Source organism: Schistocerca piceifrons, chromosome 5 (assembly GCF_021461385.2).
Source record: "Schistocerca piceifrons isolate TAMUIC-IGC-003096 chromosome 5, iqSchPice1.1, whole genome shotgun sequence".
Taxonomy (NCBI): Eukaryota; Metazoa; Arthropoda; class Insecta; order Orthoptera; family Acrididae; genus Schistocerca; species Schistocerca piceifrons.
Window position 1 is genome coordinate 134249991 of NC_060142.1, and position 27954 is coordinate 134277944.

The 27954-nt window shown below is 42.5% G+C and overlaps 1 protein-coding gene across 1 annotated transcript in view; it reads right to left on the reverse strand.

Moving 5' to 3' along the window:
* Positions 1 to 4404: 4404 nt before the first annotated feature.
* Positions 4405 to 27954, reverse strand: part of LOC124799244 (monocarboxylate transporter 2-like) — an 82653-nt gene continuing 59103 nt past the window's right edge. Inside the window, exons 5-7 of the mRNA XM_047262789.1 lie at positions 27500 to 27811; positions 22637 to 22828; positions 4405 to 4663 (exon numbers count right to left, since the gene is read on the reverse strand). Of these exons, the coding sequence (XP_047118745.1) occupies positions 4539 to 4663; positions 22637 to 22828; positions 27500 to 27811 (629 nt within the window). The 3' untranslated portion in view covers positions 4405 to 4538. The remainder of the gene's footprint in view (positions 4664 to 22636; positions 22829 to 27499; positions 27812 to 27954) is intronic.

The window sequence follows — 27954 nt, forward strand, 5'->3', positions numbered from 1 at the left end:
CTTTTGAAACACTGAAAGCTCTTTGTTCTCACGAAGTGATCTTGCTATCGCCAGGGAAACTCAAATTGATTCCATATTTCTAGATTTCCAAAAGACATTGGATGCTGCTCCTCATAATCGACATGTAATCAAACTTCGTTCCGATGTATTGTCTCAGTTATGCGACTTGATTCGTAATTTCCTGTCATAAAGGTCACAGTCTGTAGTAGAAGTGATCTCTGACGTTCCACAAAAGAGTGTTATAAGCCCACTGATACCTATATAAATGATTCCGGAGACAATCTGAGCAGCTATTTTAGATTGTTTTGGGATGATGCTGTCATTTACCATCTAGTAAAGTCATCAGAAGATCAGAATTAATTGAAAAATGATTGAGACATGGCATCTGTATGGTACGAAAGCATCAGTTCCCCATAAGTAATGAAAACCGTGAAATCATCCACATAAGAAAAGGAATCCGTTGAATTTCGGTAACACGATAAATCACACAAATCCCATAGCTTTCAATCCAATTACATACCTAAAAATTGCAGTTACAACAAATTGAAAAGCTCACTTGGATAATGCCGGTGGGAAGGCAAACCAGAGCCTGCGTTTCGTTGTCAGAATGCTTAGGAGATGCAGCACGTCTACAAAATAGACTGCCCACACAACCTTTGTTCGTCCTCTTCTGGAGCTTGCTACGCAGAGTGATCCGCACCTGATAGAACTGACAGAGGATATCCGAAAAGTTCGTAGAAGGGCAGCTCGTTTCGTATTAAAGCGAAATAGGGGAGAGAGTGTCACGGATATGATACGCGATTTGGTTCAAAAATGGTTCAAATGGCTCTGAGCACTATGGGACTCAATTTCTGAGGTCATCAGTCCCCTAGAACTTAGAACTACTTAAACCTAACTAACCTAAGGACATCACACACATCCATGCCCGAGGCAGGATTCGAACCTGCGGCCGTAGCGGTCGCGCGGTTTCCGACTGTAGCGCCTAGATCTGCTCGGCCACCCCGCCCGGCATACGCGATTAGGGGTGACAATCATTATATCAGGAGGACCATTCAGTAAGTAATGCAACATACTTTTTTCTTAAGAGTAGGTAGATTTAATTCGAGATTACAGTACACCGTATTCCCGACAAACCCTATTTTTTAAGAAAACACTATTCAACATAATTTCCGATCAGAGCGACGGCGATACGCCAGCTTACTGTGAGGACCCAAATGTGCACATCGTATCACTCTACTGGTCGATGTTCTAGCCAACAACTTTCTGAAGCAATAAACTCCCCATTCCCCACGTACTGCTTTCTGTGGAGTGCATTCTTCAATGGGCTAGGTGCGAGATCCAAGCTGTCGGCTGGATGAGGAAGAACAGTCGAATAAAGTTTTGTAAGCTCCTCTCTGGAGCGCAGACTTGTGTGAGGACCCGCGTTGTCATGGTGAAGGAGAATTTCGATTGCATTTTCGTGGAAACGAACACATGTCAGGAGTCACAGCTGTACGAGTATGCGGCCGGCCTGCACGCGGGAAATCGGGCGTATTTGAGAGACCTCGTTGTGATCACGACAGGCGTCTCGCCCAACGACTCACCGTGCTTTTGTTCACTGCCACGTCTCCATAGACCTTGTGCAAGGGCCTCTGAATATCTGCGATGCTCTGCTTTTCTACCAAAGGAAACTCACTGGCAGCTCTCTGCTTGAAACGCATCTCCGTTACAGTCGCCATTTTGAAGGCTACGTACAGCACTGCCACCTACTGGAAGTTCATGCATCTATAGGGGCTGAAGCGGGAACAACCTGCGATGTTCCACAAATTCCGCGTTTTCTCTTCCGGAACTGGGAGAAAAAAATATGTATCGCATTTATTATTGAACGCCCCTCGAACAAGATGCCCACCGGGAAACGGACGATTTTAGAATTAACGGCAAAATCTTGATGCTTAAGATAGAAGGTTTTAGTTATACAGAATCGAAGGTTAACATCTTCTGTTTGATTTATACTTTCACTTACTGATACGCTAATATTACAGTAGCAATAGGCTGCGGAATGGAAATCATCTGCGGACTTGGACGTTCAAATGCGTTTTAGCAGTCAGTACAACTTTTTTATAAAACAGAACTGAGCTCTTCTTTATACTCAAGAAATACTATAAGGAAACAATAAAACAATAAGCAAAAATAAAGCAACAACAATAAACATAATAAGGTGCTGAACTTCAGGCAAAGAAAAATTAGGAAAAGAATTAAAGGAAGGAAGTTTTAAGATATATACTTCAGCTGTTGTATACACGTATTTACTTTACACAGTTTCACATGTTTGGTGAATGTTGGTCATGTAGGCGAGTCTCAGAAGCTACAGATGCCAACATGTGTCAAGTTCTTGGGCACTTCCATACTTGAAAAACTGAATTTCATTTGACACATAGAAATAAAGCCGTTTCGGATAACATGCTCGACATTGTGTGGGAGTAAAGATGAAATACAGAGAGACACGAGTGCAATTTATTTAAGTATAAGGAAGTGGATACTTGAAGTAGTAAAGGAGTTTTCCTATTTGGGGAGCAAAATAACTGATGATGGTCGAAGTAGAGGATATAAAATGTAGACTGGCAATGGCAAGGAAAGCGTTTCTGAAGAAGGGGAAATTTGTTAACATCGAGTATAGATTTAAGTGTCAGAAAATCGTTTTTGAAAGTATTTGTATGGAGTGTAGCCATGTATGGAAGTGAAACATGGACAATAAATAGTTTGTACAAGAAGAGAATAGAAGCTTTCGAAATGTGGTGCTACAGAGGAATGTTGAAGATTAGGTGGGTAGATCACGTAACTAATGAGGAGGTATTGAATAGGATTGGGGAAAACAGAAGTTTGTGGCACAACGTGACTAGAAGAAGGGAAAGGTTGGTAGGACATGTCCTGAGGCATCAAGGGATCACAAATTTAGTATTGGAGGGCAGCGTGGAGGGTAAAAATCATAGAGGGAGACCAAGAGATGAATACACTAAGCAGATTCAGAAGGATGTAGGTTGCAGTAGGTACTGGGAGATAAAGAAGCTTGCACAGGATAGATCAGCATGGAGAGCTGCATCAAACCAGTCTCAGGACTGAAGACCACAACAACAACAACAACAACAAGGAAGTGGAATTAATGTAGAAGTATAGAAAGGCTTACTCATGCTAAAATGGTTCACCGCGTCTGCAGCTGAACTTAGACATTGATATTGCAACAAAGTAGGTTACAGAGATGCTTAGAACAGTGACAAAAGTAAAACAATTTTCTAAGATAACGCTGAAGTGGCAGTAATAAGAGATGCTTAGAACAGTGACAAAAGTAAAACAATTTTCTAAGATAACGCTGAAGTGGCAGTAATACAGATTAGAAGAAAATGAAATTGACAAGTTGCTGAGTAAAATGTTATATCATCAGATAAGAAAGAAAAAGTAACGTAATAGTTTTTGACAGGATAATATGTGTAAAAAAAGAATATGATAAAAATATAACTGGGACGGACAGGTAAAACACAATATCTGCAAAAGTGAAATCGTGCATGTAACTTGTAAGCCAGACAGTGCCAGATACATTGAGTAAAGAAATCATCGACAGTGAAGTGCCTAAACTGAAAGCACCTGTGTCGTAAACAGAACTTTATTTATTTCAATACTTTTCTTTGAATTAAAGAAAAACATTTAAGTATTACATTTGGACCACAGTAATCAAGGATAAAAGAACAGAATTATGTTTTGAAAACAAGAGCAAAGGGATAATGTTTCATAGACCGCCAAACACGTTAGTACGTAGTAGGAGAATAGTCACAGATGCAAAACTGCGAATATGAAATTAAGAGTCATCCTAAAATCAACGTGCGGACTATAAAAATGAATCTGTGGAAATCAGAAAGGAAACCAATATTATAACGGGTAGGCTCTCACTTACACACTGATCACCGTACTGAATACGTGTTTTGTACAATTCATGCAGAACTCTCTGTTGGACTTCCATATTTATACTGTAGTCAAAGAAAAGAGTCTATTTTATAATTCTAGAGATACTTTGATTTATGGAACATTTACGTCCAGATACATGGATTGCAAGGTCGTAAAATGAATATTTGTTCTTCTAGTTCACATCGTAAAAACACACTGAAGAGACAGACTGATTTGGGTAAGAGCTTCATTTCCATATTTTACATTTTACAGTTTTACAGAGCTTCGAAAACTCTACAAGTATCTATAATGTACGTGATCATCATGCCATATAACCTCGAACCTCATGTACCATCGTAGGTACTGAGAAATTGATATTGTTACTGTCGGTGAGCAGCCATACAGACATGAAGACTGTAATACGATCAAATATCAAATTATCACATGTCAAATTAATACTCGTTAAATTAACACAGTGTTTATAACTTCACTTTATAATGAGTTTTGACTAAGATGCTGACAAATTTGCAATAATGTTTGGTATACAAGATTCCTCTCCAGTTTCAAGAGAGACACCGTCGTTCTCCGTGTGGTTCCTCTTCATCGCTAACTCAAGTCTGGAATCATCTCTTTCGGCGGCACCAACGCACGACGCCCTCAATTAGCCAAGACGTCATGGCGACGAGCATCAACACAGTCAGCAGGTGAATACACAGTGGGTAGTCTCCTGTCTCGTCACGGACGTAACCTGAAAAGTGGAAGAGGGGTAAAGAATGTAATCACGACTCCACCTTCCTTAAACCAGTCACATCAGTGGGGAAAAAGCTAACCATAAAGCCCAGTTATATAATTTCCACCATACTTTTACAGCGCAGCGAATTTATTTGATACCCGCTAAAACTTCACTGATGCTTCTATCTTCACTTGAATGAAAATCGGCTCGTTTTTTTATAGAAAAAGTCGAAAGGTTCAAAAAATTAAATTAGTTACACATTATTATGAAATTAAAATAGAAACAAAGGAGAACTTGAGGAATCTGGTTGGATCTCTTCACATACGCAACTACCATCTTATCCAATGTCCCCGATTTATACAGCTTTCAACAACTTCACCATTCGACAACCAGCGTCCCAGGCGACTTCCTTCAACTCTGACCATATCGAAGGAAATATCTTTGTATGTACAGACTGAAATTTGACTCCCCGCGCTCGCATCATTCATTCAGCGTTAGATGTTTGAAAATTTTTGTCGGTTTACGCCATACCCATTTACAAACGTCTAAAGAGTGGGTGCGCCCATAGATAAGCTGCTTAGACTTCCTTAATTGCTTCTAAATTTTTACGGCTGAAAACGATGTAGAACTATACGTGCTTTGTCTGATTTGGCAATATACACTTCTATACGAATATATTTGTGCCAGAAGTGTATCGTTCGTCTCTAATACACAGTGGTTGTGCATTCACAAGGTGCGTGCAATAGATCCCTTGCTAGCGGTCAGGACATTGTTTCGGAAATAAGTTAATACGAATGCCGGTCTGTGAACACGGAATACATGAAGTTTGATTGTATTATATGAACTTACTTGCAAAACTATCAAGTAACTTCCGACTGTTAGGGTAACGCGTTTCTAAGACTTACGAAACGTTTACGGCTTTATCTCTCAAAAATTGCACTGCATTTCATAGTTTTTTTTAGTTATTTAAGAAGGAGGCTCGGTTTGTGAAATAAATAGGTTTCTTCATATGGTCCTGACTTCTGACTCAAGGTTAACTGTCGCAAGTTACTGTAATAACATTTTTACACTCATGGATAGTGAAAATTGGCAACGTATTATACGATGAACAGTAATGATCCTCTGTATGCAATAATTATTCTGCCACAACACAGGTAACGAATGGACAATCATATGTACTGGTATAACAGGAACAAAGGTTAGACACTTTTAGCCACACTCAACAGCGGCAAATTGGCTCTCACAAAACAACAATATTGGTGTCACAGGAAACGACTGATTTTTCTCCTCATTTAGCAACACTAATTAGTCTCGGACTTATGACCACAAGTATTTAATATTTACTAAAAATTTAAAAGTATCATGGGAGTTAAAAGTGTCACCAAAGAATGCTCACAAGTTTCGTTGTATCATAACGGCAAGGTAATGCCTTCGGGAGTTACAGCAGCAGTTACAAAGTTATTTCCGTCAGACTTACGAAGTTTTACAGGTTTAAGTGACAGATTTTGGTAGTTTCTGTTTTCCTTTGTCCTGGCGTGGCGGACTGTGCTCTAAGTTCAGCAAAGTCTAGTGGCATTCGAGACAATCGGACCGCATGACAATATAAATTTCCAGCCTCTCTGTTGCTTTTATTTTCAAAAATAGTCATCTATAACAAACGACAGTGTAATACAGGTACGAAAATGACACTGCAGATCATCATGTTGAGTACGATACGGCGTTAACATAATTCGCTAAATCACTCTATGCAAATGCTAATAAGCAACTGCTTAGGGTGTAGGCTACCCTCAAACTGTTTCCCACGACTAGCTTTCACGTGCGACTTATAGTCGTATGTCGTAGTTAGTCATAAGATAACGTTCAATTTGGCTCTATAGTTCTTAGGACACTGGAATAATCGGTGGAGTATGTTACTGAAATCATCAAAAGTAACGTACAAGTATTCGTTTTGGGAGTGGAAACATACCATGGTCCGGAACCGCGGGACTGCTACGGTCGCAGGTTCGAATCCTGCCTCGGGCATAGATGTGTGTGATGTCCTTAGGTTAGTTAGGTTTAATTAGTTCTAAGTTCTAGGCGACTGATGACCTCAGAAGTTAAGTCGCATAGTGCTCAGAGCCAATTTTGAAACATACCATGCTATTTGCTACATGTTATTTGGCCAAAGGTAATATTTTGTTGCTACCAGTCTCGAATCCTGTTCAGTCACAAAGTTTCATTTCGAACCGACAACTGGTAGGGGGGCTTTACGGAGGAGGAGGACATTAGTGTTTAACGTCCCGTCGACGACGAGGTCATTAGAGACGGAGCACAAGCTCGACCTAGAGAAGGCTGGAAAAGGAATGCGACCGTCCCCTTCCGAAGGAATCATCCCGGCATTTGTCTTAAACGATAGAGGGATATCGCGGAAAACTTAAATCAGGATGGTCGGACGCGGGTTTGAACCATCATCCTCCCGTAAGCGAAAAAGAAAATGGTTCAAATGGCTCTGAGCACTATGCGACTTAACAACTGAGGTCATCAGTCCCCTAGAACTTAGAACTACTTAAACCTAAGTAACCTGAGGACATCACACACATCCACACCCGAGGCAGGATTCGTATCTGCGACCGTAGCGGTCGCGTGGTTCCAGGCTGAAGCGTCTAGAACCGCTCGGCCACAACGGCCGGCCCCGAAAGCGAGTCCAGTGTGCTAACCATTGCCCCACCCCGCTCGTTGCGATTTTTACGGCTGAAGTTACAAAATAAAAAATAGCAAACATGTCGAATAATTCCACTAATCTCCACCATTTCCTTTTTCTCTAAAAGAAACTTATTGAAACACATCAAAGAAACAGCATAAATTGTTAACATTTTATTAAATAACTTTTTTTCAGTTTGTCTTTAAAATGCACACATTTTCTGCAAAAGAGAAGCGTTTTTACTAACCAGAGATGAAAATAGATATGTCGTTAGCGAACATTATTTTTTCCTCATAAAATTTGTGTCTTGTGTAATATGTACACTTTTCATTCTTGACCTACTAAAGAGACTGTTTCACAGTTCATCTTTTGTGGGAATGTCCTAATCTTCTTTTTCTGCATATCACAACCGTCTTCCAAATCTTACCACATTCGTAATGAGAACCATTTCGTATGGTGCATTCTTTGTTGAGGAATTCGCCGTTGATGGAATATCTCCTGAAGAAATTTTTCTACCGAAAGTTACCAAAGACGAGAAATTTATATTTATAAAAGAAGAAACTCACTTTGAATCAGACTGTACCTCTTCGTTTGATTGTTTTCTCCTTCATTTTCATCTTCGTCTGCTCCTAGAATAACTGTCATCACGTTTGTCTAATCTACTGTTAGAACATCATGCAAGGTTAGCCTAAATGACTCATCGGGATTCAAAGCACGGCTTATTTATAGCATTCGATGAAGAAAGACGAGCGATAAATGAAGTTTCTGGTACATTCTACCAATTTTCGATGTGTGCACCCACGGTCACCTTGCTCACATCCGAACGCTAATACAGTTCATTTCATACGTTCACTAACAGTTTTACTCTACAGCAGCAGTTGTCTTCACGGGGGTACATAAACTTTGTTCTTAATGTCACATGGCGTGACATCCGCCGACCTGTGCGACATGGCAAAACAGAGGAACATCACCTCAGAACAGAGCGCCACATCCATCGATGAGGCAGTTGCCAGCTAAGGAAGACGCGAAAAATTGTGCTCTTGTGAGATGGAGCTCCCTCCTGCTGAAAGATGGTAGTGAAGCGGTGAGCAATCAGTTCTGGCAACACCCACAGCTGCAATATGTCTACGGAGCGAGGTGGTGCCGTGGTTAGCACACTAGACTCGCATTTGGGAGGACGACTGTTCAATGCCGCGTCCGGCCATCCTGATTAAGGTTTTGCGTGATTTCCCTAAATCGCTCCAGGGAAATGCCGTGATGGTTCGTTTGAAAAGGCGCGGTCGACTTCCTCTCCATCCTTCCCTAATACGATGAGACTGATGACTTCGCTGCTTGTTGTCCTCCCCCAAACAACCCAACCCCAACCCTGCAACATGTCCAGCTACACAGAGCCTATCGTCGTCTGCTCGATGAAGTAAAGAAACCATACGCCCTTTTGTTGGATATTTCGTAGTGTGGCAAGAAGCTCAGTTGGCAGGTGAGTCAGTACTACCCCTATAGGACGACCTACGTTGAATAGCATTAGTGCTAAATATTTTTGTTGTAACTAACTGTACACTCAATGCTCTGTTTCTATTCTGTTTCAAAACGAGGAAAGGCACTACAACTTGCAGACGGCAACATCTTCAATGTCGCCGCCAATGACCGTGAGCTGGCCGTTGTTGCCCTTCGCTCAAAGTCCATCGTGGATGAGAAGATCCTATCGTCGGCTGTTATCGCCTTTCTACTAATATCAAATGAATGAATGAAATTAATCGTTGAAATGTTTTGTAATACGGGGGAGCTATGTTGGAAATACAAAAACACGACGTTGAAGAGCCGATCTTGTTTGAACTTGATAATAAGAATATCTGTGTTAGTATATGAATTCTGATGTGCAAATATACACTACTGGCCATTAAAATTACTACACCAACAAGAAATGCAGATGATAAACGGGTATTCATTGGACAAATATATTATAATATAACTGACATGTGACTACATTTTCACGCAATTTGGGTGCATAGATCCTGAGAAATCAGTACGCAGAACAACCACCTCTGGCCTTAATAACGTCCTTGATACGCCTGGGCATTGAGTCAATCAGAGCTTGGATGGCGTGTACAGGTACAGTTGCCCATGCATCTTCAACACGATACCACAGTTCATCAAGAGTAGTGACTGGCGTATTGTGACGAGCCAGTTGCTCGGCCACCATTGACCAAGTGTTTTCAATTGGTGAGAGATCTGGAGAATGTGCTGGCCAGGGCACCAGTAGAACATTTTCTGTATCCAGAAAGGCTCGTACAGGACCTGCAACATGTGCTCATGCATTATCCTGCTGAAATGTGGGGTTTCGCAGTGCTCGAATGAAGGGTAGAGCCACGGGTCGTAACACATCTGAAATGTAACGTTCACTGTTCAAAGTGCCGTCAATGCGAAGAAGAGGTGACCGAGACGTGTAACCAATGGCACCCCATACCATCACGCCGGGTGATATGCCAGTATGGCGATGACAAATACACGCTTCCAATGTGCGTTCGCCGCGATGTCCCCAAACACGGATGCGACCATCATGATGCTGTAAACAGAACCTGGATTCATCCGGAAAAATGTTATCCCATTCGTTTACCCAGGTTCGTCGTTGAGTACACCATCGCAGGAGCTCCTGTCTGTGATGCAGCGTCAAGGGTAACCGCAGCCATGGTCTCCGAGCTGATAGTCCATGCTGCTGCAAACGTCGTCGAACTGTCCGTGCAGATGGTTGTTGTCTTGCAAACGTCCCCATCTGTTGACTCAAGGATCGTGACGTGGCTGCACGATCCGTTACAGCCATGCGGATAAGACGCCTGTCATCTCGACTGCTAGTGACACTAGTCCGCTGGGATCCAGCACGGCGTTCCGTATTACCCTCCTGAACCCACCGATTCCTTATTCTTCTAACAGTCATTGGATCTCGACCAACGCGAGCAGCAATGTTGCGATACGATAAACTACAATTGCGACAGGCTACAATTCGACCTTTATCAAAGTCGGAAACGTGATGGTACGCATTTCTCCTCCTTACACGAGACATCACAGCAACGTTTCAGCCGCGCGGGATTAGCCTAACGGTCTAGGGCGCGGCAGCCATGGACTGTGCGGCTGGTCCCGGCGGAGGTTCGAGTCCTCCCTCAGGCATTGGTGTGTGTGTTTGTCCTTAGGATAATTTAATTTAAGTAGTGTGTAAGCGTAGGGACTGATCACCTTAACAGTTAAGTCCCATAAGAGTTCATATACATTTGAACATTTTGAACTACGTTTCACCAGGCAATGTCGGTCAACTGCTGTTTGTGTATGAGAAATCGGTTGGAAACTTTCCTCGTGTCAGCACGTTGTAGGTGTCGCCACCGGCGCCAACCTTGTGTGAATGCTCTGAAAAGCTAATCATTTGCATATGACAGCACCTTCTTCCTGTCGGTTAAATTTCGCGTCTGTAGCACGTCATCTTCGTGGTGTAGCAATTTTAATGCTCAGTAATGTACGTCGTTAACTATGAAAGTTGACGTGTTTCTCGGTCAAGAATGCTGATATATTGGAATAAGATAAAGATGTGTACGAACTTTTTTAGTCTGTCGTCATCATGTGACGATTGATTTGAGGATCGAATTTTATTGATGAATTTTGGAGGGTCATTGAATATTAAAGTGAGGTATCGATCGATGTATTGGGAGTTACCAGCAGAGATTTTAGGCATTTGGTGCAATTTGGGAAAAGCGAAGGCGTTTTATAAATGTTTGATGAGCAAAAAACTGGATCTTCGTGTCTCTCAACATCCGAACTTGTAGAAACTTAATCAAAGCAATCCTTTGACTTAATTCAATTTTCTTCGTGGCGACCCACTGGGAAAAAAGCCTGTTAAGGTCAAAATTTAGTGCTTTCCACATGTGATCGAAAGTGTTGATTACTGTAGCAAATATCGGTGTTATAACCTATTTAAAAAGGAGCGTTACGCCACAGTGTAACAGAAGACATTGACTTTTGGCGAATCCCTTTCCAACTTCACACGGACTTGCGGCACTTCAGTTTCCCACACTCTCACACTGTGACGATTCACGTTTTCCGGCGAATGGAAATCGCCACGGCAACGAATATCGATGTTCCTGCAAAGTCATCAACATCTTGCATAGCTTGCTGCGTTCGGGTACAGAACCCAATCCATGTGATTTTTAATCTTGGTGAGTGTGTCTCTCTCCTCATTAGTACCCGTGTTTGTACGATGTATACGTGTCGATAAACATTGCTTACAAACCCGATAAATCATTTAGGCTTAAGGTATCCCTGTGTAACGATAGTCACATACTCCGGTAGTGCTACAGACGATTAGAAATAATTTCATATAAGCCTTACAGTTTTTAGTATCAGGGTTCAGATAATTTATCTCTTGACTCATGACCAAGAAATAATGGTTGGGTGTATTAATTTCATATGATGAGACAAACTAGGCTTGTTGCTACATTCGGGTAAGGAAAACACCTATTGCTGTTAAGGAGTTCTTCTCCCACTGAGATAACTGAAATTGAACTTGAAAGAGAGGCTATCATGAACGTTGGGACTGCGTTTGACATCCACCTAATACGACTCACGGCTACTGGTATGCGAAACGATTGCCTGTTCTTCAGAATGCCGCTCCAAAATGCTCCATTGTCCTCTCTCTTTTGTTCTGATATCGAGAATTGGTGTTCAACAAATCTGTGTGGTAGAACTGGCGTCATCCGGCCCTTTCTGACGAATTGTGTACATTTTTCCTGTAAATCTTTTGGAAATAATCCACACTGTACCAGTCGTTAGACCATCAATGAGTGGAAACAGCTCTAAGACTAACTTAAAAATTTCGTGGCAGTAATGGGAGCGGAGTGGGGGAGGGGGAGGGGTTACAACAGATCACGATTAAATAATTTTTATTGATTTGTGCAGGGGCCATTTAGTCTGTCTATGTCGATTCCTATCACAAGCAAATGCCGGAATTTTGTCCGTTATGCTCTACTTACTCAGTTTTTGCTCTTCTTTTGAAGATGCTGAGGTTTCAAGAACTCCCAGATTTTTTTTTTCCTTCGTGAGGGACAGAAGTTGTGCAGAAATTTTTAAAAGAAATTTCCGCCGTTTGACTGAGGATCTGTATTCACATTTATTTCACACAATAAATGTAGGTATTCTCAAGGGCGATCTGGAATCTCAGAAGATGTTTTCTCGACTATGACATGTCATTTAGGCAATTCAAAAATATATTTTGAGGTTACAAATAGCACTTGAGTAAGATTATAGAGCTGAAATCATGATTCACTGAAATTGCTCCTTATATCCAAATGTTAGTATTATTGCCAGTATATCGCACTTTTAGGTAACTGTGAGTGCTGGGAGCAGCATAATAATAATTATTGCCAGTTGTTAGGTTCAGATTTGTGTCTCAATTCGCGATCTCACATTTTCCTAAATTTACTTTTGTGTCTTTGAAGAGAAGTAATATTTATAAGTTCGTGAAATCTTCTCGGGTGATCAGCCGAGTAAAGGCGTCGTCTTCTCGCAACTTTTCGAAGGGTTTCGTACCCATCATCTTCGCTTGAAGATGATGGGTACGAAATCCTTCGAAACGTTGCGAGAAGACGACGCCTTTACTCGGCTGATCACCCGAGAAGATTTCACGAATGGAATACGCCGAGAAAGTCTCAAATCACAATATTTGTAAGTGCATTCTATGCATCATGCCTCAAAGCTTTTTTAACAGGCATTAACATAGAAATATAATTTATGTAAATGATCTTGCAGTTATCAACTTATGAAATATCTGATGCAAAAATCAAGAAGTTCCTCAACGTGCTTGATGGAAATGATGCCAATCTTTGCTGAATGGTGAGAGATTTTTTTTACTGGAATGAGATTTTCACTCTGCAGCGGAGTGTGCGCTGATATGAAACTTCCTGGCAGATTAAAACTTTGTGCCGGACCGAGACTCGATCTCGGGACCTTTGACTTTTGAGAGCAAGTGCTCTGCCATCTATTTTTTTCTTTATTAAACAATCATATAAGCTCATAAGCATAAAAACAAAATAATGAAGTACCGGAGCTGTTTCAACACGAATTGTATCCCACAGTAGACTGAAGAACACATGTCAATATACTTAGTGCCATTTTTAAGCTTACAAAACATAACAAAATTTTTAAACTGACAATAGCATCTTCAGTCCAGACAGAGGCATAGAACCAAAACGCAAACATATTAAAGAGAAACACACAAAAAAATATATAATTGACTGTCCAAACTAGAATTGCAGCTCTGTCAGTTGATTCACAACCGTCCAAACTCTTCACAGAAAGTCATTTGGAGCAGACAAACGAAATACAAAGACATGCGTACACAACATTAATTAAGGAAAACGTCATAATGAAGTTAATAACACCCTTGAGAAGTCGGGAGCAGTCCGGGGAACCGGTGTAACCCCATATTCATTGTGTATTTTGTCCGGTACATCGTTGTGCACGTGATTTGTGTCCTTACCGATGTCGAGAATTACCCTACGCCTTGTTTTTCAAAAATAGATCTAATATGTTACTAAACATCGTCCTGAAATTTGGGTAACGTTTCATCTTCCAACGTGCCGTTCTCATATAAACTAATGAGATTATCTTCACTATTGTGGATGATGGTATATGTCACAAACTGTCCTAACATCCACATCACGGTGTTGTTCTTGGTAGCGGAAAAATGTTTCGTGTCCGGCCAGGGCAGGATGTCGGTGCAGTGGCTGGCTGGGGTGCTGCGTGTAATCAGGCCCAGCCTCTGCTGCACCCATTTCCAGTTAATGAGATGACCGCCAGAAGTGAAGCGATGGCGTAAGGTGTCGACCAGACCACAGCGGTCGCATTTATCACTGTCCCATATGCCGATTTCATTCAACCTTTCATTAGTGGGTATAACATCGTTTACCACATTATACCCTGTGGAAACCGCCTCAGCAGTGTGGACGGTTAAACTTATATAGTCCAAAACTGCCTTCCAGTGAACACTCGGGTATTTAAGTTCAATGGGATTCCAGACTATTGGAGATGTCCATCTTTTTAATAATAGGTGCGTCGTCGGTAAATCTTGCGTGAGATAGTTTCCAACTATATAGCTTACTTCAAGAAAAAACTGCTTGACATGTCGTAGTTTGTGATGCATTTTACATACATTAATGGGTGGGTGCACGTCGGTGGGTTGTAAGGTTCGGAAGAGCCAACTGGTTACGCTGAGAGGTTCCTTGTCCAACAAGTGGGTGACTCGTTTAATACATAACGCAGTACACTTTCAGTTAATGTCAGGCATGTTGAGTCCGCCGGCCTGTCTTAAAGACCTCAGCGTGGTGTATTTCACTTTAAACAGATGCCCTTGCACAGATAAATCTATTAGAGAGTTTCATCACGTGTTTGGCCTGCATCTTGGGGACTGGAAATATTTGCGCCGTATAGTACGTTTACTGAATATGTAACTGCTGAGGAATGCGTTGGAGAATGTCAACGGACCGCCAGTTGTTTACATAGATGGCATCTTGCATTTTATTGGTGACCTACTTCCAATTTTTTGCGTTCATTAATAGCGGTCATTTGTCGATAATCATCCACAGAGTGGTGTGGACTTCGACACGCTTCGCCCAAGGTACAATAACTGCGTCGAATCCTCGAATGTTGGCAAAGGTGCATTTATCGGCGATGATTTTAGCACCGGAAGCACGACAGTATTCGTCTATCCCGGTCTTGAGGGTTGATACGTCTCCGTTGATGCGCAGAAACACTCTGACGTCGTCGGCGTAAGCACGAACCACGAAGGATGTCCCGGTGATCGAAAGGCCTGCAAGTTTGTCATGAATGAAGCGTAAGAGCGGCTCGAGCGATATAAAATGGAGCGGAAGAGTGGCTCGAGCGATAAAACAAATAACGTAATGGAGAGAGGGCTACCCTGCGGCACTCCTCTTTGGATCTCGATGGCTTCAGTAAGCTGTCCATTTACTCTGACTTTCGTTGTAATGCCCGTGACGAAATGTTGCACGAAATTAATAGCCCGTTGATCAAAACCACACCGCTGCAGTAGCTGTAGGAGGTACTCGTGGCGGACGCCATCAAATGCCATACAAAAGTCGATAAACAGCAATGCGAGATTCACTTTAGTAACTGACGCTATGGCTATTACATCTCTATATTCCGAAAGGGGCGTCAAAATTGTGCGACTAGGGAAGCAAGATTGATGGTTGTTAATCACTTGCTTCATTAACGGAGACAATCTGCTGTTGAGTGCTCTGGCAAAGGTTTTGTAATCAAAATTGAGTAATGTAATCGGTTGGAAGTTATCTAACGTTTTTCGGTGTTTGCTTTTTGGTATCAATACAATTCGACCTTCCTTCATTTCGACCGGCACGTCACTCCCTCGCATCACTTCATTGAGAACATCCGTAAAAGAGTGTTCGATTATGGGCCAGAAACGCACATAAAATTGCAGTGGAAAACCATCAGGGCCAGGGGATTTATTCGATGGTGAGCCAGAAATTAGTTCATGGACTTCGTCTGGAGCAAAATCGCGTACGACCGGAGATTTCTCCGCAGGCGTTACTACGGTGGGCAGAGCACGCACGATATCGCCGCCACCATCACCATGTGCATCGCATTGCGAGTGCAGATCCGTGAAGTACCGGTAAACTGCAGTAAGAATATCACTCTGCCGGGTCAAACGGAGTCCATCATCTGTGTCCAGCTCCCCGATAAAAGCTCGCTTGCGACTGGCACCATATTTTATGAGGTGATACAGCGATACAGTTTCGTCCTCTTGAAGCGATTTTGCTTTAGAACTGATCTTCAGTCCTTCAAGCTGCGTTCGCTTTATGCCTCTAAACTTCGCCTTTATTTGTTTGATGGTCGTCAGTTGCGTGTTGGTTGGTGACGTAATCGCATGCAACTCTCGCAGAACTGTCTGGTAAAAATCAATCGTTCGTTTGACGTCTTGCGCCCGTTGCCAACTGTAGTTTCTTAAGGATAATCGCATTTCCTGTTTGACCATAACGTTCCACCAGGTTATCTTGCTCGGATATCTGCAGCATTGCTTGAGAGAATCCACCCATGTCGTGGAGATGACATCTTGTGGCGCGGCATCGGCGAGAATAGAAACATTTAAGCTCCACGGAATCCTATGCCATTCAGTTTGCTGTTTGGCCAGATTGATCGTGACACAGAGGGCGCAGTGGTCGGAGAAACTAGCCGGAATGACATCGGCGTCCAGAAAATGTTTACAAATGTTCTCAGAGATGTACAAACGGTCTAGACGGCTACATGCGGTGGAGCTCAGGTACGTGTACTTTACCGGGGTAGGAAATTTTAGTTTCCACGCATCCTTCTGCTGCAGGTGACGCACCAGATCACGTAGTTCCCTACAGTAATTAAAGAATGGCGATTGATCTTTCCTGTGGATCACACAGTTAAAATCAGCACTAATTATGAACTGGGTTGGGTTGCGGCGTAACAACTAGATGATGTTTTGTTTAAAGAAGCTAGCTCTTTCTGATTTTAGAGTCGTTCCAGATGGAGCATAGATATTAACGAAGGTGACGTCAAAAATTTGGCAAGCTATGCCTCTACCGGAGCCCAACATTTCGATACTCCTCACTGGGATTCCGTCTCGTGATAGAATGGCCGTACCTGTACCCCCGTCCGCCGCGGTGTTTACGATTGTTGCAAATCCTGATACATCAAAACTTAAGATGGGCACCTCCTGTAACAGAACTATATCACCTTCTAGCTCATAGATAAACTGCCGTAGCATTGCTAATTTTAAATCTATCCTAACTCTATTAATAAAAAAATGTTCAAATGTGTGTGAAATCTTATGGGACTTAACTGTTAAGGTCATCAGTCCCTAAGCTTACACACTACTTAACCTAAATTACCCTAAGGACAAACACACACACCCATGCCCGAGGGAGGACTCGAACCTCCGCCGGGACCAGCCGCACAGTCCTTGACTGCAGCGCCCCAGACCGCACGGCTAATCCTACGCGGCTAACTCTATTAATATTCAGGGACAAAAACTTATAAGCTTGACTCATAATCGTCAGAGACGTGTGGGTGTTGGAAAGCGTAGGAAGTCCAGTCCATCTCACCGTCGGACTTCGAAACTACATCCGCCGGTTTTGTACCAGTTTTTGCGCTGACTTTACTCTTTGACTAACTTCCAGCCACGGAGTCATTTGGTTTAACTTTATTTTGCCGTCGCACAGTCGTCCGAAGTTTCATAGAAGACGGCGTAGTCGGCGAGTCATGGCTGTAAGCAGTATGTGAAAGTCCTTGCTTCTGAACGGGTGACGGCAAGTCCGAAGACGCGGCTTCAGTAGGCTCACTGTGTTCGTTTGTAGCCGCACTGGCTGTTTGTATACAGCTTTCCGGTTCCTCGCGTTGTTTGGAAGCAGTTCCGAGGTGGCGGGTGTTTATGTTATGCTCTACACCGCATGCATCAACCTCTGTGTCTACTATTTGCCGTTGACTGACTTCCGCCTCTTGTGTGTTGACCACCAGTGGCGAGTCGAGAAGCAGCATAGGAACGTATTGCTGGAAACACTCGACTGCCCTCGTATTGACAGTTTCTGCGTCGGGAGTTTGAATGTGAATTTGGCGGGCCGTAACTGAGCCATCCGACATATGCGTGTCCTGTGTGGAGGCCCGTGACTCCGCGTCGTCGGTTTGATTTTTTACGGCCTGGTCACCGGAGCCACTACCGTCACTGGTACGGCGTCGTTTGTTACCGACAGATAATGCAACACCGGCGGCCAAGGGGTGACTGGCCACGGGTTTCCGAGGTAAAGGTGGGAAGGTGACATTACCGAGATCGTTGTCCTCTGACACAGATGCACTTGGTTGGGAGTCAATCACAGAAGGCGTCTGGTTTTGTGTTAGGACATCAGCCAGTGTTAATCTCTGTCGTTGTAGCAGCTTGTTTCTAAGTACGACAGAGGGCTGTGGGCAGTCATCTCGTCAATGGCCACTCGTGTTACAGATAAAACAAGTGCCTACTTGTCCACCGTAAATGACATGAGCCTTATAACCCCAAACCATTGTATAGGATGGGATATTAACTTTAACGGCCATGTCAATTGAGCCAACCCCACTATAACATTGGAGTTTGTGACGGCTCCACCATTTGTCGTTTCTAATCTGTCGGATGTCACCGTATTTGGCGAGGACATCTCTAAGAAAACAATTCTCAGCCTCAGGTGGCAAATTGAACCCTCGCACTTGTTTATATTAGATGTCAGCGTTAGTAATTGAAACTGTACTCACCGACTGATCACGAAGTCGGAACTGTTCTTTCCCACCAGTATTCACCAAAATTTTCTCCAGTTGTATCTGATCTAAAAACTTCTCAAAGAAACAGTATTCCGCCATGCCATAATATGCTGTGTGGATCTGGTCGGACGTGATTCCAATAATATTTACTATCCAGTCACGGATTTCTAGAGAACTCGGTTGCACATTCCTGGAAGATTTCTCAAATGCAAAACACAGGGTATTCTTACAGGTTACACTGGGAGCCTTAATTGCACTATATGAGCGGCCGAGACCTCTGTGACTTAATTAAGAAGCGTGTGTACGACGGTAGTGAAGAAGCACTTAGAATATCACAGGTCACAGTCACAGTCCAAGAATTTCTATAAACACGGATTGCGGCGCTACGACTACGCGGAAGTACCGTTACGTCCGGTCGCTGTCGCGTCCCTAGCGGAACTCTATCAAATGGCTCTGAGCACTATGCGACTTAACTTCTGAGGTCATCAGTCGCCTAGAACTCAGAACTAATTAAACCTAACTAACCTAAGGACATCACACACATCCATGCCCGAGGATTCAAACCTGCGACCGTAGCGGTCGCTCGGTTCCGGACTGTAGCACCTAGAACCGCACGGCCACTCCGGCCGGCGGAACTCTATCATCTGAGCTACCCAAGCACGACTCACGCTCCGTCCTCACAGCTCTAATTCCGCCAGTACCTCGTCTCCTACTTTCCAAACTTCACAGAATCTCTCCTACGAACTCTGCAAACTAGCAATCGTGGAAGAAAGGAGTGCTAGTTCTGCAAGGTTCGCAGGAGAGCTTCTGTGACGTTTGGAAAGTAGGAGACGAGGTACCGGCGGAAGTAAATCTCTGAGGACGGGGAGTGAGTCGTGCTTGGGTAGCTCAGATGGTAGAGCACTTGCCCGTCAAGGCAAAGGTCCCGCGTACGAGTCTCGGACCGGCACACAGTTTTAATCTGTCAGGAAGTTCCAGATTTTTTACTGTCTTCACCAGCGTCCCTGCTTTCCCTGGTTGATGTTGTATTACCCGTTTGTTCTGCACATGACTGATGTGTGGTGAAACGTTGTTATAAGGGCTCTTCAAAAGAAAAGGTACGGAACAACACTGTGGGTATACCTGAAGTCTTTAGTCAAAAGTAATCACCAGAGGCCTCAGCGTAACTCTCCCTCTACTCCAGGAGCCGAAGGATATCCTGTTCGCAAGGACCTTCTTCCATTTCGACATGGCCATTACACTTTGTGTGACCTCGGAGACGGGTAAAGGCGAGTTGTCTTGAAGCAGAATCACTATATCCATGAACAACCCATCCCGTTTGTTCTGGTTGGCCTTGCGTAGGCTACCGCATGCCTCACAGTACACGTCGCTGTTGATTGTTTTCCGTGCTTGAGGAATTCGATGGGTATCGGACCTCCGACGCGGAAAAAGACGGTGTTAGCAGCACAGCATTAAATTTTTTATGGGGAGACGATTCATGCGCACAACCACTTGGGAACTACCAGGTGATTAAAAAGTCACTATAAATTTGAATAAATCACGGAATAATGTAGATAGAGAGGTACAAATTAACACACATGCTTGGAATGACATGCGGTTTTAATAGAACCAAAAAAATACAAAAGTTCAAACAATATCCGACAGATGGCGCTTCATCTGATCAGAATAATTAGCATAACAAAATAAGACAAAGCAAAGATGATGTTCTTTACAGGCAATGCTCAATATGTCCACCATCATTCCTCAACAATAGCTGCAGTCGAGGAATAATGTTGTGAACAGCACTGTAAAGCATGTCCAGGGTTATGGTGACGCATTAGCGTCGGATGTTGCCTTACAGCATACCTAGAGATGTCAGTCGATCACGATACACTTGCGGCTTCAGGTAACCTCAAAGCCAACAAACGCACGGACTGAGGTCTGGGGACCTGGGAGGGCAAGCATGACGAAAGTGGCGGGTGAGCAAATGATCGTCACGAAACGACGCGAGCAAGAGATCTTTGATGCGCCATCTGTCTGACATTTTGAGAACTATGTTTTTTTTCTGTTCTAATAAAACCCCATGTCATTCCAAGCGTGTGTGTCAATTTTTACCTCTCTATCTACATTATTCTGTGTTTTATTAATTTTTCAAATTTATACTGACTTCTTGATCACCCTGTACATTTGCATCTCTAGATGTCTCACTACATTATCCCAAAGCGGCATGTGCTAACTTCAACCGGTTTGGTTGTTGCGACATTTCGTACTTTTCTATTTGTGAACATTTTCTTCTCGCAATTTCCATCCGAATACGAATCATAATCATTCTTCTCCGTGTTCTAGTTTTCGCTCCATACCAAGAACGGAAGTCGGTCATCCATTTAGAAATTTCAGCATTAGGTAATTCGTATCCGTGACTTTTTCGTCTGTTTCAGTGCACCTCACTAAGCTATGTCGAAGGGACCGTATATCATTTCCACAAAAAGATATTATGTCCAGTTTCCCGTCTCTGCAGTTCTTATCAAGTGTTTCCGTAAATCAGTGTTTCATCACATACTTTGAATATATTATCAGAGGCGTGATCAGTTCTTCTATAAGGAAAACATGTGTTTTACCAAAATCTGAAAGCTTTTTCAATCTCCAAGTCTGAGATGTCTTTTGTTCTAAACTTTAAGGCCGGTGGAGTGTAGAAGACAGTATAGTAGTATAATGCACTTCCACACCTGAAAGAAAAGTCCATCTTAGTTGTAAAATATACAAATGAAGCTCATAAAACTGTGAAAAGTACAGAAATTATAAAATACATTTATGAAATGATAATAATGAAACAGCAGTTCTAATGATAAAGTGATGTATTAATGATTATCAAAAATTGCAGAAAACATATAACATGAAGAGATAGGGGGTTACTTCAGAATACCTTGGCAACAATTAGCCACATGCATCTAAATACAGATATTGAATGCCAATTAGAATAAAGACAAGTCATAATGTTTTGCATTACTAGTGCTCAACAGTTGGTGCAAATCAATTATTTGAAAATATTTATCTGTAAAAATGACCTTACAGTTGAACATTTCAGAGGTTCATGGTCTTTGGGGCGTCATTTTGCAATTGTTTAATTGCACTTACGGAAAATTAGAAAGTAAGTACCATCCTATTCGTCACATGACAAATGTGGTGTAAATTACCAACAACAAAGAGCATGTGTACTGTTTCATAAGACAGGAGTCCGCGTCGGTAGCTGAGTGATCAGCATGACGGATTGCCGTCCTACGGGCCCGGGTTCGATTCCCGGTTGGGTTGGAGATTTTCTCCGCTGAGGGGCTGGGTGTTGTGTTGTCTGCATCATCATTTCATCCCCATCCAGCCCGCGGGTCGCCCAATGTGGCGTCGAATGTAATAAGACCTGCGATATGGCGGCCGGATCTGCCCAGCAAGGGGCCTCCCGGCCAATGACGCCAGACGCTCATTTCTTTTCCATAAGACAGGAGAAAAGTATTCGTAAAACATCTAAAGCAGCGTAGTCATAGTGAAACCTATGTCCATTTCACTACTCCTCAAGTCTTGAGTATCAAGTAGGTATTACGTAATATAACTATTATCTAAAATGCAATACATAATGTCAGTTAGAACTGACTAAGCCTGCATCCGGTGCGCTCGCACACACCACACACATTGATCGTGAGCGGGTCAAATATCTCACGATATAAGCGTCAAACGAAAAAGACTGCAACGAACGAAACTTGTCTAGCTTGAAGGGGGAAACCAGATGGCGCTATGGTTGGCCCGCTAGATGGCGCTGCCATAGGTAATGGATTCAACTGCGGTTTTTTTTTAAATAGGAACCCCAATTTTTTATTACATGTCCGTGTAGTACGTAAAGAAATATTAATGTTTTAGTTGCACCACTTTTTTCGCAGTGTGTGTGTGTGCGTGTGTGTACGTGAATATGTGCATGTGTGTGGACGCATTCGTGTGGTGTGTGATGATGATTTCCTTACCTATGGCAGGTCCGACAGTGAGTAGCAGGATACCGCAGGAGACCATGTTGAAGCCAATGCCGGCCGGCAGTTTGTGCTCGGGGCACACCTCGGCCACGCACAGGTTTGTGTTGATCATGGCGGCGCCTCGGGAGAAACCAGACAGAGCGTTCCATATGCACAGAGCCACCATGCCAGAAGACGTGGCTATCACTGCGGGAAAGGAGTAGCCAATAACAAAGAGGAGTCAGTGGCAGTAGTGCACAAAAGCGACGTTCCACCGGGTACAGTAGCAGAAGTAGAGTACCTGGTCCACATTATAAGATCACATACAGGTGCCAAAATACAGATGCAGGGCAATGAAATAGACGATGGACTAAACAAAAAGTGATCTCAGAAAATTCGAAAATCCAAGATTGCGGGATTAGCTCCGTTTTGCTTTACAAACCCCCTCCAATGCAACAATGCAAGGTAGCACTTGTATTAGCAGCAGTTAAATTGAAGCAGCCAGTCAGTATGAACCTCAAAACTACCATCTCGTCCACCTATGTCAAAAGGTATCCGACTGACCTGGGTTGTGTAAAGCAGCTTGATGTCCAGTAGTATACAAACAATGTGAATTGCATAGATTAGTGTAGCGTTGATAAGTATGCGAACTACCGGAACTATATTCCGATGTATCCTACAAACCGAATGGTATAAATTGGTGCCACGTTCAAAAGTATCCATGTGACCCAAATTCATAATTTAGCGCCATGTTGAAAATCATTACTTGCTCCCAAGTTCAAAACTATATGAACATCTTGAACAGCGTAAATTTGTACCAGAACCAAAAGTATCAAAATCTGAATTGCGTAAACTGGCACAGTCTTCAAAACTATCCAACTGAAAAACTTTTGTAAACTGGCGTCGTGTTCAGAAATATGTAAATGGCCTTAATTATGTATATCAGTACATGTTGCAGTAGTATCCGAATTATCTAAGTTGCATAAACGAAATAGTCAATCGACAACTTTGAAATGATAACTATCACTTTATGTTTGTTGCATTATTTTTCTGAAATTACAAAAATTTCTGCAGAAAAGAAAGGTTCTTCAAAACATGGAGAACTGTTTCAAAGTACACCCTGATCGTGTATCTAGGAACAAATATTCTATTTAATTTCTTGCAACCGAGAAAATCTTGTCAATTCAGTAATTAACAGCCTTTATATTACATTACTACTCTATTACACAACAAAAATCAGTAAGTGAAATACAATTAAAAGGAAATACTATGGACAACTGCAAGTCAAAAACATTTTGAACAGGAACTAATGGCAACTAATGCAAATTTCCATTTTCAAGGGAGGGAAAATATTAACGGAATAAAAAATCTCAGTTCGTTTTCAAATATTACATGTTCCATGATAGATGACCTGCTTCTATTTCAAGGAATACTATGGTGTATGACGAATGAAGTGCAGCTTACCTGTTTTATGTAACTGGTTCTAAGAAAATACAGAACTGAATCGCCACAAAACTGTGTAATTAAAGAATTAACAGTATCTTCCAAACAGGTTTCATACATTACACACCACTTAAATACGTAGAACTCGTAAATCTGTAAATGCTTCACCAAACATAACCTCCGTCTCACACTAAGAAAAACAGTAGAAGCTGACAGAACCTGCTTAAATCAGTTTCAAGTGCACTTTACTCTGCGTGATTCTAAAATCAGTCACTAGACTGAAACAACATCGAGGATATATAACGTGACCGTAGGTACACTTTCCTCCAGGTACAACATCCATCCCTATAATTATTTTGTTGCCCTTATCTTACGATGAAGTATGAAAGAAAGTACTGAAATAAAAAATTCAAAGTAGACGGCATGCGTTATGTATCTATCTGTGCCGAAGGAAACGTCATATCATCATCATCGTCATCATGATTATCATAGGCGATATTGTATACTACAGTATACAGACACTAAACAAGTCTGCCTCAAACAAAATCCTTCCTACTCTCGTATCACTTCCCATTTTTGCCCTTTTCTATCATATACAAGTTGTTTCCCCAGATTTTGACATATTCCTATAATCTTCGCAGCCTTATAATCTTCAATCTTCCCTCTGTGTCCTTCTAACAAAATCTAAGGTCTCTCATTTCTTTGGTATCCTTAAATTCTTCTTATTTGTCTCCATCTCTGGAGTTCTATTCATCAAGATACCTAATAGCCTTGAAATTGACTGTATGACTTTCCTTCATTGTCCATATTTCTATAGCATAAGACTAACTGACGTGTGACACTTTTCACTTTTAGGTAACTTCTGTATTCCAGATTTGGCTTCTTAGGCTTTTGAGAATAGTACCGTTTTTATACTTCTACTACCATCTTTTTGTTGCTGTCACTTTCCTCAGTCACACTGTCTACCTACTTGAACCTCTCCATATTTTCCTAGTGCCTCTCCAATGCAATATTGTTGTTTTTGTGGTCTTCAGTCCAGAGACTGGTTTGATGCAGCATTCCATACTACACTATAGTGCAAGCTTCTTCATCTGCCAGTACTTACTGCAACCTACATCCTTCTGAATCTGTTTAGTGTATTCATCTCTTGGTCTCCCTCTATGATTTTTACTCTCCACGCTGCCCTCCAACTGAAAATTGGTGATCCCTTAATGACTCAGAATATGCCCTACCACCCGATCCCTTCTTCTAGTCAAGATGCGCCATAAATTTCTCTTCTCTCCAATTCTATTCACAACCTCCTCATTAGTTATGTGATCTACCCATCTAATCTTGAGCATTATTCTGCAGCACCACGCTTCGAAAGCTTCTATTCTCTTCTTGTCTAAACTATTTATCGTCCACGTTTCATTTCCATACATGGCTACACTCCACACAAATACTTTCAGAAACGACTTTCTGTCACTTAAATCTATACTAGACGTAAACAAATTTCTCTTCTTCAGAAACGTTTTCCTTGCCATTGCCAGTCTACATTTTATATCCTCTCCACTTCGACCATCATCAGTTATTTTGCTCCCCAAATAGCAAAACTCATTTTCTACCTTAACGTGTTTCATTTCCTAATCTAATTCCCTCAGTACCACTCAATTTAATTCGACTATAGTCCATTATCCCCTTTTTGCTTTTGTTGATGTTCATCTTATATCCTCCTTTTAAGACGCTGTCAATTCCGTTCAGCTGCTCTTCCAGGTCCTTGCTGTCTCTGACAGAATTACAATGTCATCGGTGAACGTCAAAGTTTTTATTTCTTTCCCATGGATTTTTATTCTTACCCCGAATTTTTCTTTTGTTTCCTTTACTGCTTGTTCAATATAGAGATTGAATAACATCGGAGATAGGCTACAACCCTCTTTCACTCCCTTCCAAACCACTGCTTCCCTTTCACGCCCCTCGACTCTTAAAACTGCCATCTGGTTTCTGTACAAATTGTAAATAGCCTTTCGCTCCCTGCCACCTTCGGAATTTGAGCATTGTCAAAAACTTTCTCTAAGTCCACAAATGCGAGAAACGTAGGTTTGCCTTTCCTTAATCTATTTTCTAAGGTAAGTCGTAGAGTTAGTATTGCCTCACGTGTTCCAACATTTCTAAGGAATCGAAACTGATCTTCCCCGAGGTAGACCGAGCGAGGTGGCGCAGTGGTTAGCACACTGGACTCGCATTCGGGAGGACGACGGTTCAATCCCGTCCCCAGCCATCCTGATTTAGGTTTTCCGTGATTTCCCTAAATCGTTTCAGGCAAATGCCGGGATGGTTCCTTTGAAAGGGCACGGCCGATTTCCTTCCCCACCCTTCCCTAACCCGAACTTGCGCTCCGTCTCTAATGACCTCGTTGTCGACGGGACGTTAAACAACACTAACCTAACCTAACCTAACCTTCCCCGAGGTAGGCTTCTACCAGTTTCTCCATTAGTCTGTAAAGAATTCGTGTTAGTATTTTGCAGCCGTGGCTTATTAAACTGATAGTTCGATAATTTTCACATCTGTCAACACCTGCTTTCATTGGGATGGGAATTAGTATACTCTTCTTGAAGTCTGAGGGTATTTCGCCTGCCTCATACATCTTGCTCACCAGATGGTAGAGTTTTGTCAGGCCTGGCTCTCCCAAGGCTGTCAGTAGTTGAAATGGAATGTTGTCTACTCCTGTGGCCTTGTTTCGACTTAGGTCTTTCTGTGCTTTGTCAAACTCTTCACGCAATATCATATCTCCTATTTCATTTTCATCTACATTCTCTTCCATTTCCATCATATTGTCCTCAAGAACATCGCCCTTGTATAGACCCTCTATATACTCCTTCCACCTTTCTGCTTTCCCTTCTTTGGTTAGAACTGGGTTTCCATCTGAGAATTGTCTTACCAGGCAAAATAACCAGGTCATTCTGATTAGTTACCAGGCCAAAGCGTCGAAGGTGGGCACATTTGTGATATCCCTAAAAGAAAGGTACATTATCTGACAGAAACGACTATTCTTGCTTCTTACCTCGCTTGAATTAAGAGATAAAGAGAGACAAGAGATAAAAAAAATTCAAAAAAATTAATTGCACCTCATTTGTCGAAAACCTCTTTCTGTCGTTCTTCATTCACGAAATAAATGTGGTTCCATTTATAGATGATCTTCCCAGCATACGTGCACACACACGAGAGACCTTGAGTAATATGACAATGTTGCCGAAATTTCGCTGCTTACAGTCAGCATTGTTTAGCACGATATTCCTTCAGGGCTCAGTAGTTACTCTCGGTTCTATGACTCTACCCTGATCCCACAAAATACAATGTTTGATTTCGTCAGATATTTCTGTGAAAGGAATCTTAATAGAAATTCAGAAGTAATGTACATTTGTTGTTAGCGTTTTTAGCAAAGCCTGCTGTGCTGACCTGAGCGGGTGAGGCCACAGAAGACAGTACCGATGAAGAACGTGAGGCGCGGCTTGACCCTGAGGCGGTCAGTGAAGGAAGGCAGGGTTAGCCTGGCCATGAGGTCACCGGCAGCCATCATGGTGAGGCAGAGCGCCGTGTCGGACATGGAGAGCCGCAGGTGGCGCTGCAGGTACAAGGGCAGCAGCAGCGAGAAGTTGATGGCCGCCGTGATGGTGCACGCCGAGCCGAACATCACGTTCAGGTACACCTGGTTGCGCAGCAGGTCCAGGTCCATGAAGGCGATCACCCGACGCCACACTGGTTCCGGTTCTGAGAAGTCGAAAACAAAATGTGACTCAAGATTCGACATTATTCTGCCGAAAAAATCGCAATCATTGTTTCAAAGTGGTAAAAATTATGTTCAGTATTCGTAAGAGCTTAAGATGAATTGGTGTCGGGACTACGAGGAAAAG